This window comes from Pangasianodon hypophthalmus, chromosome 15 (genome assembly GCF_027358585.1).
Source record: "Pangasianodon hypophthalmus isolate fPanHyp1 chromosome 15, fPanHyp1.pri, whole genome shotgun sequence".
Classification (NCBI taxonomy): domain Eukaryota; kingdom Metazoa; phylum Chordata; class Actinopteri; order Siluriformes; family Pangasiidae; genus Pangasianodon; species Pangasianodon hypophthalmus.
Genome location: NC_069724.1, coordinates 17892067 through 17906455, shown reverse-complemented (window position 1 = coordinate 17906455; position 14389 = coordinate 17892067). Strand labels below are relative to the sequence as shown.

The 14389-nt window shown below is 37.8% G+C and overlaps 1 protein-coding gene across 3 annotated transcripts in view; it reads right to left on the bottom strand.

Moving 5' to 3' along the window:
- Positions 1 to 3385: 3385 nt before the first annotated feature.
- setx (senataxin) overlaps positions 3386 to 14389 on the bottom strand; it is a 33670-nt gene continuing 22666 nt past the window's right edge. For all 3 annotated transcript variants that reach the window (XM_026928809.3, XM_053240352.1, XM_053240353.1), the window contains 14 exons: positions 13891 to 14114; positions 13380 to 13529; positions 13065 to 13215; positions 12324 to 12425; positions 11470 to 11582; positions 9952 to 10023; positions 9509 to 9658; positions 9266 to 9373; positions 7138 to 7307; positions 6178 to 6270; positions 5128 to 5316; positions 4631 to 4726; positions 4449 to 4536; positions 3386 to 3996 (listed from right to left, as the gene is read on the bottom strand). In XM_026928809.3, coding sequence (XP_026784610.3) covers positions 3586 to 3996; positions 4449 to 4536; positions 4631 to 4726; positions 5128 to 5316; positions 6178 to 6270; positions 7138 to 7307; positions 9266 to 9373; positions 9509 to 9658; positions 9952 to 10023; positions 11470 to 11582; positions 12324 to 12425; positions 13065 to 13215; positions 13380 to 13529; positions 13891 to 14114 — 2117 coding nt within the window. In that variant the 3' untranslated portion in view covers positions 3386 to 3585. The remainder of the gene's footprint in view (positions 3997 to 4448; positions 4537 to 4630; positions 4727 to 5127; positions 5317 to 6177; positions 6271 to 7137; positions 7308 to 9265; positions 9374 to 9508; positions 9659 to 9951; positions 10024 to 11469; positions 11583 to 12323; positions 12426 to 13064; positions 13216 to 13379; positions 13530 to 13890; positions 14115 to 14389) is intronic.

The window sequence follows — 14389 nt, the reverse complement described above, 5'->3', positions numbered from 1 at the left end:
AAGTCCTCATACCAGTGGCATCATCCTTTAGTTTCCATTCCAGCAGACAAAACATGATGTTTAACGTGTCAAGAAGGTAGCTAATAGATCTTTAGTTTTAGTGTAAACCCCTCCCTACATTAGCATTGTGAACTGTGATAGAATTAAACTGTAAAAGCCAGAATAGCAGGATAACCACTAAGCTCAATATTTAGCAAACCTATCCCGAGGGCCAATCTTAAATGGCTTCCTATTGGCCAGTGTGTACTATGTAAAGCTGTAGAAACCCTTACATGTTACATCTTATGTACTGAATGTATTGGAGAGAGTAGAAAGCCATTTGGCCACTCTCTGAGCCATTTTCTCACCACAGAGACAACATTTCAAATCAGTTTGACTTATAAGGCCTTCCCTATTCATTCGTATGACTGGAAATATCTGCCTGGGGATGTTGTCAAAATGGCCTCCAGGTAGATGGCAGAGAGCTCTAGGCCAAATAATTTTTGAGTTTTGTGACACATGGGCCAATTATGGCAATGGCAAGGGTATTGAGGGCCAAAAGTGGTCCAGTGGTATGCAGGCACATTTTAAGTTTTTGATAGCATTAACCAAAAACTTGTTAACTAATGTTAACCAAAAGTGGCCCAAATGCAATAAATTCTTGTGTATTTTAATTTTGGGCCAAACATGGCCCAGTTGAGTTGTGCTCTACAATCAAGATTTCAAGCTGCCATCGTTCCACAGTGTTCCATAGTGGCCATCACCAGGCCATTAGTCATTTGCTATCAGGGATGGCCTTAAGAACTTTGCTTTATCCTGCCACTATTCCAGTATACTCCAATAAAAAGTTTCTCACTATCAGTATACAGAAAATCCAGATAGGATTTTAGGATCTCAGCTCAGTGTTAGCTAGCTAACAAATAAATCCTGCTGTCTGAGACTCTGCAACTATGTTACAGCAGACCTAGAGTTACTAGTATACATTTACATAAATTGTGTACATATCTACAGTACATGTTATAGTACTATGTGGTGTATAGTCCTTTTGTATGCATGGCTGATTACATTGTCTTTTATTACCACCCATACTTGCACTGTAGACCCTTCTAAGTTTTTATATGTTACCCCAGACGAAGGTACGAGGCCATGGAAAGTTACAATATATTTCCTAAACAACGCAAAAGAACGAACTCTTACTGCCGAGTCAGTGAGTTTATGAATAGAAACACAATGTAATAAAACTGCTGTGTCACTGCAAGATAAGTCCAATACACCTGCAAGAAAAATAAATAAATAAATAAATCACCTCAGGGAATGGACTACTTTAGATGAAAACATCAACATTAGTATGCAGTTTTAAGCAGAGAAGATGGTCCAATTTCCTGTGGCATTATACAGCACTAATATGATCAAGTCATTGATATTTCACTAGAAGCTACCCAAATGACACTACAGTCTGATTCAATGATTGATTCCTTTTTAATACAGTTAAAAATACAGCATGGTGGCATAGCAGGTACTGTTGCCACTTCACATCTCCAAGATCCCCAGTTTGATCCTGAGCTTAGGTTACTGTCACTGTGTTCATGTTCAAGTGTTTCCTCCCACTTCCCAAAACAGATAGGCGGGTTGGCTATGTTGGATTGCCCCTGGGTAAGAATGTGTGTGCACGAGGTGCCCTGTGATGGACTAGCTTCTCATTTGGGGTGAACTCTCCCACCTTGTGCCCAAGGTTTATTGATTAAACTGATCACTCACTTATACAACATACAATGCAAATGGAGTCATCAAATGAATTTTGATGAGGCTGTGTTAAACAGTATTTAAATGCATGGCTCATTTAGCTATGCAACACTTACAGTGTGTACCCCTGCCTCATTAATTAGACCGATATCAGGAATAGGGACAAATTTACCTGGAACCAGTTTTCAGATCAGTGTTATTTTCATATGTAAAACTAGAACAAAATATATTCATTGAAAAACGGCAGGCACAGATTTTAATATTTCTGCAAAACAGTTTACCTTTTCAAATGGACTTCCATTCTGTCGTCAAACATTTTTTACTTTACCTGGAAGACCAAAACTGAAAAAGCAGATGTGAAAAAGACAAACAGTTGACTGAAAACAAACAACATATTACCCAATATTAAAAAAATAATTAAATATTCATTTATCTTTCTATACTGATCCATATTCAGGACTGTACAGTTTCAGTGATTTTATCAAAATTATCCAAAAAAAAAAATCTAAAAATGACTTCTTAATTGTGAATTCAAAGGAAATTATGTCTACAGTGACAAGATACAGTGTGTGTGAGTGTGTGTGAGTGTGAGTGTGTGTTGGCTGGGGTTTCAATTGTACAATAAAAACACATTTTTGGCCGAAAATACCCAACATTACAAGTTTCCTCATTGTCTTAATGACAATATTGACAGTATGTGATTCATAGTTTTGTACGTATTTAACACTTGTAGAAGTTTATAGCTATAACATAATTTACTTCTTCGTCACAATCTAGGATCCCCCTACTATCTTACCCTGTAATGTATACAATTAATGTGGAGTACAAGCACACTCTGGTGGTTTATTACAGTATTACACATTAAAACCTGCACTTTTCTAGCCACTTTGTTAAGGCTGGTTTATTTAAGACTTAATTACAGTAATGGAAATTTAGCATCCATATGTACTGAAGGGGTGAAGATGGTGGTTGCTTTCCAAAACTGCACTCCACTACAGTTATTTTCCATGCAATTTAGTGTGCTAGTATGCAGCAAACATTCCAGATATTTGCTCCGAAGGAAAAGTAGAAGAATAAGCAAAACAAGATTCCATACAAAACTTGTATTACAAATATACATTCTTAAAATATTTACAAAAAAAATTGCAAAGCAAACTGTCATCTCAGCATTCCAAAAATATAATATTCCTGATTTACAAATTCAGAGCTATTTCCAGACACAGTTGAGTATTTTGTTCTCTCAATTTTAAACTTTAAGAACAGAAAATAAAAGATCTCCCAAATTTTCTCCTAGCGTAGCTTTCTCTCTACTGGCATTGCATTGCTCTGAAAACATTAAAAACAAAATAAAAGAAGCAACAGACTGCCCGTTTGCCCACTTTGTAACCAAAAAATGATCGCCACTAAAATTTGTTTTTAAGCTCTTGACAAATTAGATTCTATTTGCATAAAAATTACATTTAGCTATAGAAGGGGAAAAGATGGTTAGAAGTGCATGTCAGTTTTGTTTTAGACCATTATCACTGTCCATTTTAGGTTTTTGCATAGACGCTAAATTTTGCATTGAAAAAACACACAAAACTGAACACATAAAAGTCTATATTATCACTTATGAACTTGAAGACAAATGGCTAAAATAAAGCTGATTAGCATTGTACCCAGGTAAATGCTAATGTGGTTTTTAATCAAAAAGTCTGTCACAAGTTACCATTATTTTACACGAATACTTCAGCTAGCAATCTTCTAGGATTGTCAGGTTGAACAAGTCTTATGTATGAAACACGCTTAGTCAGAGCTACCATGAAATATCGACAGTCATTTAGACAAAAGAGGTGTAAAGTACTGCGAAAATAAATGCAAATATTATTTCCTACGTGCCCTAGATGACGCTGATGAGGAAGAAAAGTGACGTTCGTGAGGTCGTTCTGAAGGTGAACGAAAGGAATGTGCAGGGTTTTGGTGGAGCCGTGGATCTAAAGCACGGTGACTGGGCGGCCTTGGGCGAGGGACGCTTTGGTTCCCACTGTCCTGCTCTCTGCTTGCATAAGTCTCTGGCAGACGTGGGTCTGAAGGTCTAGCGTGCATTCTATGGTCTCTTTGCCAATCAGAATGGGCAGGAACGGAGATGTGGTTGGGGGGGTGCGAGTAACTACGAGGGAGTCGATTCGGTTTCAGCACCTTCTTTGCGACCTCGTGAAAGTTGGCTTCATGCGCTCTTATTACGACTTCACGTTTCTCTGCGTCCTGTATCAGTGCACCCCAATCACTCTGCTCCTGTGGGAAAGTTGGAAAAGGGTAGGATTAGTGTTGTGCAAGCTGCACCATTCAATATGCGCAATACTGTTATCATACCCTTGCAGATAATATTTTCTTTACTGATTTGATAAATGGTTACAATTTTTACAAACTGCACCAAGATGTGGCCACAGTTAACCTATTAACCATATGTTCACAATACAAGCAACAAAGGGACTGGAGGCCAGCAATTTTCTGCAGATGAGCAAAACTGAGCCATAATTTCAACAACAGTGGCATGTGACAAAGCAACAGTGCAGCAAGCAACATTTGAATTTCTCATATCTTTGCAAATTAGATAGGACATGTTAAAGTGGCAAATCCAAACAATACACTCGAATGATTCTTTGCACCAGTCCTGAGGTGTATGTGATCCTCTATCAATTGCTTCATGTATTGTTGTATAGTTTTCCTTCCCCATTTCTCTTTACCTTGAGTGTACGGAGATGTCCCAGGATAAACAAACTAGATTTGGCTCTAGTTATGGTCACATTCATCCTCTGGCGATTACCAACAAACCTATAACAAGAAAAGAAAAAAATTTATATATATATATATATATATATATATATATAGTGCATATACTAAACACAACGCACAGAAAAACTCTTACCCGATAGAACCATTTTCGCTGCTGGCTCTTACACAAGACACAATGATGCAGTCCATTTCACGGCCCTGAAACCCATCCACGGTGTCCACCTCCACCCTGACCACACACAGATATGTTTTAGATTAGATTACACTTTGATTTTGCAATGGCTTGTTTGAGGCTGACAGTTAATAAGTAATAAATAACACTGCTTAAGAAAATCAGTATCACTAGTGCACACACCCAAATACCCAAATTTCCAAAACGCACACTGGCTTTTCTTTCAGTTATGCAACACCAGTGTGTGTTTATTGCACGACAAAATTATGATAATGACTACTATTTTCATGGCAATTTTTTTCCCCAGGTGCATTATAAAAATGATCCTTCATGGTGGTGCATAATGTCTAACATTAAAACGAGCATAGTTTTTGAAAACCATTTCTACTGCCTTCTTCTAGACTAAGCAAGAAGGGAATGCACTTTTTGTTTATCACTCAGGGAGCCTTTTGCCTTACTGTATGTATTTTTTTGATTCCTTGTCAGGGGCCTTCTCAAGGGCCTGCTGGATACGTTGTTTCTGGGCGTTATATGGAGTGATGATGCCAACCCGTATGAGCTGCTTTTCCTTGCGTGAGGCATGCCTCTCCGCAAGCAGCTTAAAAAGCAGCACCACCAGCTTGACCTCCTTCAGGTTACTAAATGAACTGCTCAAAAAGAAAAAAAAAAAAAGAGATACAGTAAGAACAGAAAGTGTCATACTACATATTGCATTATATTACACTTCATATCAGGTACTTTATATAAAACAGTGCTTCGTATAAAACAGTAGTGTTCGCAACATCAGCAGACACAGCAAACGACACATTTATCATTAGTAACTTTTGACTCAAAATATGAAAGCTCGTCAGCTGCAGATGGAAATGGAAATGTCACGATATTAATTTCTTGGTTATAGAACTGTTGTGATTTGGTATACTACTCAGCCTTTGGCTTTGTGCCTACAGCGAATCACAGCCTTGACAATATTCAGTATTAATATAAAATGTATGTATGTATATATGTGTGTGTGTGTGTGTGTGTGTGTGTGTGTGTGTGTGTGTATATATGTGTGTGTATGTATGAGTAAAGCCCAATTTACACTTCCACCGACCCACACAACTCGTATCTACTTGCTCAATCCCATCTGCATAAGAGGGAAAAACTGCCCCCTCCCTTTGCTTTTTGTTGGTGCCACTGGATCTCAGTCCTGATGCACATCTCTACCTCATAAAAGGCTTCATTTACAGTTTTACTTTACAAAAAAAATAAATAAAAATAAAAAAAAACCTTTTAAATTTAAATTTTATTTTAATTATATTTGAATTACTAAAACAGAGCATCAATCTCTGCTACAGAAATCAACAGCTAAAGGGCTTTTGATCAAGTTGATATGCACATTTTAACTATGTTTAATTAATTTGTCAGACGTGACAAAGCAACCAAAAAACAGAGATGAACAAGAGTGGTGCACTGGCATTCCTGAAATTTGAGCCCATTGTTCTCCTATGTCCATCTTCCCAACTTACTCTCTCTCTTTACTCTCTTTTCCATCAGTCACATCAAACACAGTGTAGGGTTCAAACGGCCAGGAGGATGAGCTCAGTTTCTGAGCAGTCTCGCTACGAAAAAAGGAAGAAAACACACCCAAGTCAAAACATAACACCGACCTCTAAAAATAAGCATCCAAAAATTCCTGATGGTAAATTTATGGATCCACTGGAAGGAAAAAAAATTGCAACACCAGGATTTTGTAACAATACACTATGCTCTCTATAACTGTTGTTTATATAATACATTGTATTTTTAGATACTTAACTTAATGCTGAAACTATAAGGAGGAGGGTTAATCATGTTTAAAAATAAATAAATAAATAAATAAATAAATAATTTAAAAAAAAAAAAAAAAAAAAAAAAAAACCCACAACCACGGCTAGAATTCTGCTACTGCAAATTATTTCCAAATTCAGTCACACACACAATAATGCAGACACAGTCTTGTTAATGATAACTAATACAGGAAATAATGGTAGTTAAGGGAATCATAATGTAAATTAATCACCAACAATACTAACTGCAAAAAATTTCATACATAGGCATGAACATACTAGTTTGGGTGAATCCAAGATTCCCAAATGAACACCTTCAACCTAAATTGTATGCCTTATATACTCCTTAAGACTTTATGTAGGCTAACATTAAATGAAAAGGGTAAAACCTGTTACTTAAGCATGTTACAGTATTTCAGTTCGTGAAATAACATCTTTATTTTTGTATTTTAATTATTAGAATTGTAATTTATGTTACAAATTTTAATGCAAAAGGGGCAGATAAACAATAGGCAACTGCAACACAATCACAATGATCCACACAAGCATCTTTAGATTCTGGAGATACAACTAGGGGAAGAGTACGTTAGGCAACCATTAAGGAAATAAATCTAATCGTTTGTCTAACAGGTGTGTGTGGGAGAGGGCGAGATCTCATACCGGTCATTATCCAAGCTGTTGCCATAGATGTACTCGGATGGGAACTTGCAAATATATGGGTGCATGCGGTACTGGACACTGAGGAAGATGGGGGACAGACGCGAACTCGAGTAAAGGCTCTTGCAAACCCGAGCCATCAGTGACTGGTCATAGCCCAGCTCTTTGGCTTTCTGATATCACAAAACACACACAAAAACAATAATTATTTCATAGTTGACGAAAATAATCCCTCAGAGTTGCTTGTTGGAGTTTAAATAATGACAAAGAAAGAATAATTAAAAAAATATAAAATAAAATAATAAAGACCACAAAGGGTAAATTTTTTTTTTTGGCAAATATAAATTCGTAGAAAAAAAAAAAAAATAAAAAAAACAAAATCAAAGCGTCTGCATTTTGTAAGTGTAGCAACAATCCAATCCACAAACAGGTGTTCTATATACACCCTAGCAACAAGTATCCCAAAAGAAAAAAAAAAAAAAAAGAAAAAAAAAAAAAGAAAATGTCACCATTGCGAATTGGCCTGTATACACTGGCTTTCTAATAAATAAATAAATTTAAAAAAAAAACCACAACACCCCACACACCCCTGTCAAAATTGCAGGTGTGTGTGATAAAAATGAAAAACATAAATCATGTCAGTTTTTCCACCTTTAATTTGACATAGCAACCAACAAACTTCAAGTGAAAATCAAATAGACATGTTTCAGGGGAAAAAAAAAACAAAAAAAAAAACAACCAAACACCTTACACTAACCTGGTTGCAACTTATCATATCTTGATTTGACAATTTTATTCCACTGATCCTTGAGAGGAGAAGAGAAAAAGAAAAAAAAAAGAAAAAACAAAAAAACCCTCCAGACCCAGATCTATCAAAATGCAAGGGGATCTCCTGTGCACAGCCCTCTTCAAGCCATTCCACAAGTTTATGATAAGATTTAGATCTGGGCTGTAACTGGGCCATTCCAAAACACCGATCTTCTCAAGCCATTCCTTTTGTGGATTTGGATTTGTGCTTTGGGTTGTAATTGTGCTGGAAGGTGAATTTTTTCTTTATCTTCAGCTGTCTAACGGAGGCCTGCAGATTTTGAGGTAAAACACATTGGTATTTGGAGTTATTCCCTCTATCTTTACTAGAGCCCTATCCCCAGCGGAAGACAAACAGCCCCATAGCATGATGCCGCCACCACAACAGGTGCCAATGACGCCACCATAGGTATGGTGTTCTCTGGGTGACAAGCTGCCGTGTTTTTGTGTCAAACACATTTTAGAATTATGCCCAAAAAGGTCTTTCCAGACCATAACACATTTTGCCACATGGTTTGGTAAAATTTAGGCGAGGCTTTGATTTTTTGGTGAGAAAGGGCCTCCATCTAGCCACCTTACCCCATAGCCCAGACATGTGAGGAAGACATAGTTGCCACATGGGGGGAGTGGGCAGTAATTGCTGGATTCTTAGATTGCTGCAACTCCCTTAATGTTGCCGTAAGATTCTTGCCAGCCTCCTTGATAAGTTGTTCTTGGTAATGTCACTGTGGTCCACCATTTTCTCCAGTTGTTGATGGCCTTCATGGTGTTCCATGGTACATCACAGTTCTATATTTTGAAAATTTGTTTGTACCCCTCTCCTGATCAGTACCTTTTGACAATGAGATGCTTTGTAAGCTCTTTGTGGATCATGGCTTCAGCAGTTGCGTGAAACAAGGAAGAGGTCAAGAAAATCCTACAGAAACAGCTGATCTTTATTTTGGGGTTAATAAGAATCACACCATTGATGACAAGTGTATGATAATTACTTTTGAACACGAGTTTGAATGTGATTGGTTAATTCTGAGCAGTCACATGCCCCATTATAAAAGGGTTTGCACAATTATGCAACTAGATTATTATTTTTTTTTTCCATAAAATGTTTTCAGTTGTTCTTCTACTTGAATTTTGTTGGTTGCTATATCACAATAAAGGTCTGGCAGATCTGATATGATTTATCTTGGTTTCATTTCAAAAAATTTTTACATGGGTGTATAGATTCTTTGTATCCACTATAGTTTAGAGGATTCACTGAACGGAATTTTGTTGAGGGTGCAATAAAACAGTTCTGGGTGGTGAACTTTTTAATTCTTGTCTGCAATACCTGAGATACGACAATGGGTGGGAGCTGCTTGGGGTCGCCCACCAGGATGAGGGTTTGGCATCGATAAAGCAAAGGGATCAATGTTTCTGTTTCTTTAGCTTGGCCTGCCTACAAGGACACACACAAACACACACAAACACTTGAGTATATTGTCACACCCTTAAAACATGCATATTGTAACACATTTACAAACGCATAAAACCTTCACATGATATTTAAATGATCTTAATCAAGCGAACAGACCTCATCAACAATAACGCAGTTGAATGGTTCGTGTCCAAGGCGGCGGAAGGCAGATTCAAGGAGGCCACCTCCACTTGTGCTCAGCGTGCAGCAGATCACATGAGCCTCAAGCAAGATGCGCGACTGCACCTCTAGCCTTTTACTACGAAACTAAAGAGATAAAGAGTGAGCAAGAGGACAAAAGGAAAGAAATATTACATGAGGACAAAGGAATGCAAGAGGCACATTCTTAAAGAGATAAATAGATGAAAGCCAACTGATTATAAAAATGTCAGTAACGGACATTAGCCTGGTTAGCATAATAGTATTCTGTTCAAATGAATTACAACACGGATGATACAAGAAACAAATGAGGACATATGAACTTTGTATGCTCCATGCTTCTATGATTGACCACAAAACAACTTCAGGCTTATCAAAATAATTTTTTAAAAGATGTATACCTCCTTTATCTGTCTGCCGAGTTTCTCCCTTTCCTTTGAGCGAGATAGCTTTTCGGCATTCAGCTGTTCGAACTGCAGAAAGAACAGAAGACCATAGCATACAAAGAAATCAGTGAAAAGGTATCAAACAAGAATCTCTCATTTAAAATTGGGGGGGGGGGGGAACCCCAAATAGCAGACATAGGAAGTTGTTTTGGTTGTAAAAAAAAATTACATATGAACCATAACTACACACAATCAAGCAGCAAAAAACAGTATTACATTCATCAAGTGCACTATGACACCAAGTGTTACTTCTTGGGTAGTGCAAGCTATTGTCTTTATCCATCTCTGAACCAAGTATGCTCTTTATGATCTGAAGCACAAGAATGGATTTGAGTTAAGCACAGGAACAGTGATGTAATTTGCAATCTGTGAATGCAGTTTTCTTTGCATTTGGGAGAAAACTATTGTCAGGAGATCACAAGTCTGGATCCTGATGTCACAACCACCCGTGGCTGGGTGTTTCAAGGTCTCTGGTTCAGTATCAAACAAAATTTCACTGGATGGGGTGACAGGTGGCATGTGAAAGATGCACATTTGCTTCTGGTAACAATTACTTTCACTTGGAGCTGACTTTTTTTGCTCACATGAGACTTTTGCTATGCTGTTTTTTTTGTTTTTTTTTTTGTTTTTTTTTTTAACTGTCGCTTGGTGTACATCTGAAAAAAATAATCTGTTGACACCTCTGCATGTTTAATTTTTTTTTAAATTAAAAATGCAACCATTGTTGATTATTGAAATTCATTTTATTTATAAACTAGATTTGGAGTCCTCAATTGCTCTATTGAGATGGGTTTATTAGGAATTATCTTAACTCAATTCAAGACTATCCTGAAATCACAGGCGATCACAAGTCGTGGCCTAATGGATAGAGAGTCGGACTTGTAACCCGAAGGTGAGCCTGAAGGTTGTGGGTTCGAGTCTCAGGTCCGGCAGGGATTGTAGGTGGGGGGGAGTGAATGACTAGCGCTCTCTCCCACCCTCAATACCATGACTGAGGTCAGACCCTTGAGCAAGGCACCGAACCCCCAACTGCTCCCCGTGCACCGTAGCGCAAAAAAAAAAAAAAAGGCTGCCCACTGCTCCGAGTGTGTGTGTGTGCGCACACTTGGATGGGTTAAATGCAGAGCACAAATTCCAAGTATGGGTCACCATACTTGGCCACAAGTCACTTCACAAGCAAATGTCTAGTCTACTTATACTTTATTTATAACCTATTAATGGAAAAAACATTAGTGACACTTTATCAAAAGATAAGGTTATGATGGAAAATAAGTAATCACTTTGATCAGCATCCTCCACAGTTCCACATCCAGCAGTTTTTAACGTTGTTACTGTCATCCAGCTCCGGGACAGTAACAATGAGTCCATTATTCTTAATTAACTGTTCGGATAGCAGGAAATATTTATTAAGACTGTTCTAGGAGAAATGTTGGAAATCTGTGTAGGAGTACTAGGTGTATAGTAGTGCCTCACCGTCGCTGATTTTTTGTCCGTCTTGGCGCACTGCTGAGACAGCTTTTCAATAATCTTGTCCAGTTCCTCCTTCTTCCTCTGTATGTCTGAATCACACTTTTGTTGTGCTTTCTCTACACAAAGAAATGCACAAAGGAATCTGATGTTACAGACCACATACGATACAAGAATACGCAGATATATTGTGATAAGAAGTGAGGAAATAGCATTAAAGTCGTCGTTCACACTGAAATATATTAAACACATTATACATCGAAATATTTGTGATCTGCTTAGCTATTATGGTGGTGCCACATTTTAATAATTCCCATGAGAAATTAAAGGTTGTGTGCCACTCTGACGTCTAAAAGAAATCTAAAACTCAGAATTGTCATAAAATAAATATTGGATCCCACTGAACATCACATAATGATTAAATATTGTGATATGCTTTAGGGTTTTCCTTTAACATTATACTATACCAGTTTAGATGTCACCGAAATGTTATTTCCAATAACAGCTTGTAATATGATGTGCCAAGCACTTAAATTAGCAATTTATTTATTTAAAAAAAAATAAAAAATGAGAATGTGTTTTGAGACAACAAAGCACTTCTGTAAGTCTCTTTGGATAAGTGCATCTGCCAAAGGCCATAGATGTAACTGTATATACTATTAACAAATCCATTGTAATGAATATTCCATCAGTTGGCACCCAGATGAAATAATTTGACCATTGAAGTGCAGCTGTAGTGTTGCATAACGTTCTCATTGAAAAAAATGAAGCCAAAAGAATGATATTAAGTTGTACTGCTATTGTACCATGAACATACACCACTTTTCCCCGTTAATTGTACGTGCATGCCTTTTACTCACCTAATCCTTTCTTGACCTGGCTGTCAAGGCTGAAGCCTTTCAGCTCTTTAGAGATGGTCTTCTCACTCCCTAGTCGCACCAGGTTGATGTCACCACAGTTCCCTGTGCACACAATCTTGATCAATCCTTCAGTAAATGTGCGTGTAAACGTTTGCATAAGCCAAACTGAACTAAAAATCTCCATATTTACAAATGTTTCGGTAACGCTGATTTTCTTCATACTCGCATGCCTATGTTGCTAAATGGCAATCACCCTAAATTTCCAGGTGCGTGCACGGCACAGTGGATTTGCATTTGCTCATGCCCGCAAAACTCCATACAAGGCAAAGTTTACATAGCTGAAATAGACTTTCACGGATGTTCAAGTGAAGGTTTTTTGACTCACAGCTATGCCAATAAAATATATATTATTTAACAGCATCACAGCACCTGAAAAGCCTAAATATGGAGCCAAATATAAGAGAAAAGGTGAATGTCAATTAAGTGAGGTGAAATGAAAATGGTTTGACAGTATCCACTGTACCCAGGTGATCGTGGACAGCAAGTAATAGATGCTGCTACATTTAAATAGTTTTTTTTTTTTGTGTGTGTAAGTTCAAAGCAACGAGTCTAGGCCAGAAATGACTTTTCAACAGAAATCCCTCACAGTCTTCCCCTATGCCAAGAGACATTTTTACACAACTACATAATCACTCCACAATTATAGGGAAGCATGTGGTTGTGTGTATGCATTACTAGTACCTTGTGGAGCACGGATGTCCAAGCACTTTTCTTTGAAGGCAATGATGATTTTCCTCATCAGGCTGTCAACAGCAGCATTAGATGGAGCACAGAGCAGAATTCTCGTTCTGCGAGACTTAGCATAGCGATTCACTGAAGGACTCTCACCACCCTAAAGAGTTTACAACATACAGAACCAAATGAGGAAACAACTCCTTCCCATATGGAGACTAAAGGGTTGAGGCAAAGAGTAAATAGCACAAATATGAGAGAAGAGGAGATGTAGCTAAAATATTTTCTATTTCAAAAGACACACATACAAAAAAAAGGACATACAGACAGAATTCTGTGCAGCATGCCAACTATGATTTTGCTCTTGCCAGTCCCTGGTGGTCCATGTATTAACAAAATCTTTGGGGTATCTTGCTTCCTTTTCACCATCGCAACACCACAGCTGATTGCTTTGGCCTGGGCTTCATTATATTCCTACAGGAAAAAGGTGTTTAAAATGTACTTGTAATCACATTCTTCTGTAGTTTCCCCTTTTACTGTACATTGAGAGTGACCTACTCTTCACACCTGCTCATTATTTTTAGCTCTACTGAATCTAGATCAAGGTAAACTGAGCAGCATCACACCTGACAGTATAAGTGGCCAGGTGCAAGACAACAGCCGGCAAAAATAAATAAATAAAAATTCCCAGCAGCAAACTAGGACTCTCTTGCAGTGAGGGGAGGGGAAAATAAATAAATTAATTAATTTAAAAAAAAAAAAAAAAAAAAAAAAAAAGTCTAGTCCAGAGCTAACAAGCTGTGCTCTAACCTAGTGACCTTAAACACCTACTTACAGGCATATCTAGGTTCGGCAGGCCATCCGGGCAGGGTGCAAAGTACTTGATGTCTGGCTTGAGAACTGGAGGTAGCATCTTGCTCTTTTGTAGCAAACACAGTGCTCTGAATTCCCGCAATGTACTGACCAGGGAGCCAATCGGTTCACAGCGTACAGGTTGGGTGTTAACAGAGGACACATTACCACGCGTCTGAATGGTAAGGTTCAGTGTGGAGAGCTGACCTACATGTGAAGACAGCAAAACCACAGATGTGTTGTATATTGTAATACTGATCAGCATAATTATTTAGCCAAGCACTCTATATCCCATTGACACAAGCCATCTCTTAAATTTCACAACTGTATTTAAACAATTTTAAAACATATTTTATCTTCATTTCCAAAGTATTCCAATATACATCTTTTTTATAAATATTTGTAGAATTCCCAAAGGCACTCTCAATGCTTGGGTTGGGGAGTTGGGGAGCCTCCTCATGGCAGGTGTGTATACAAAAGTG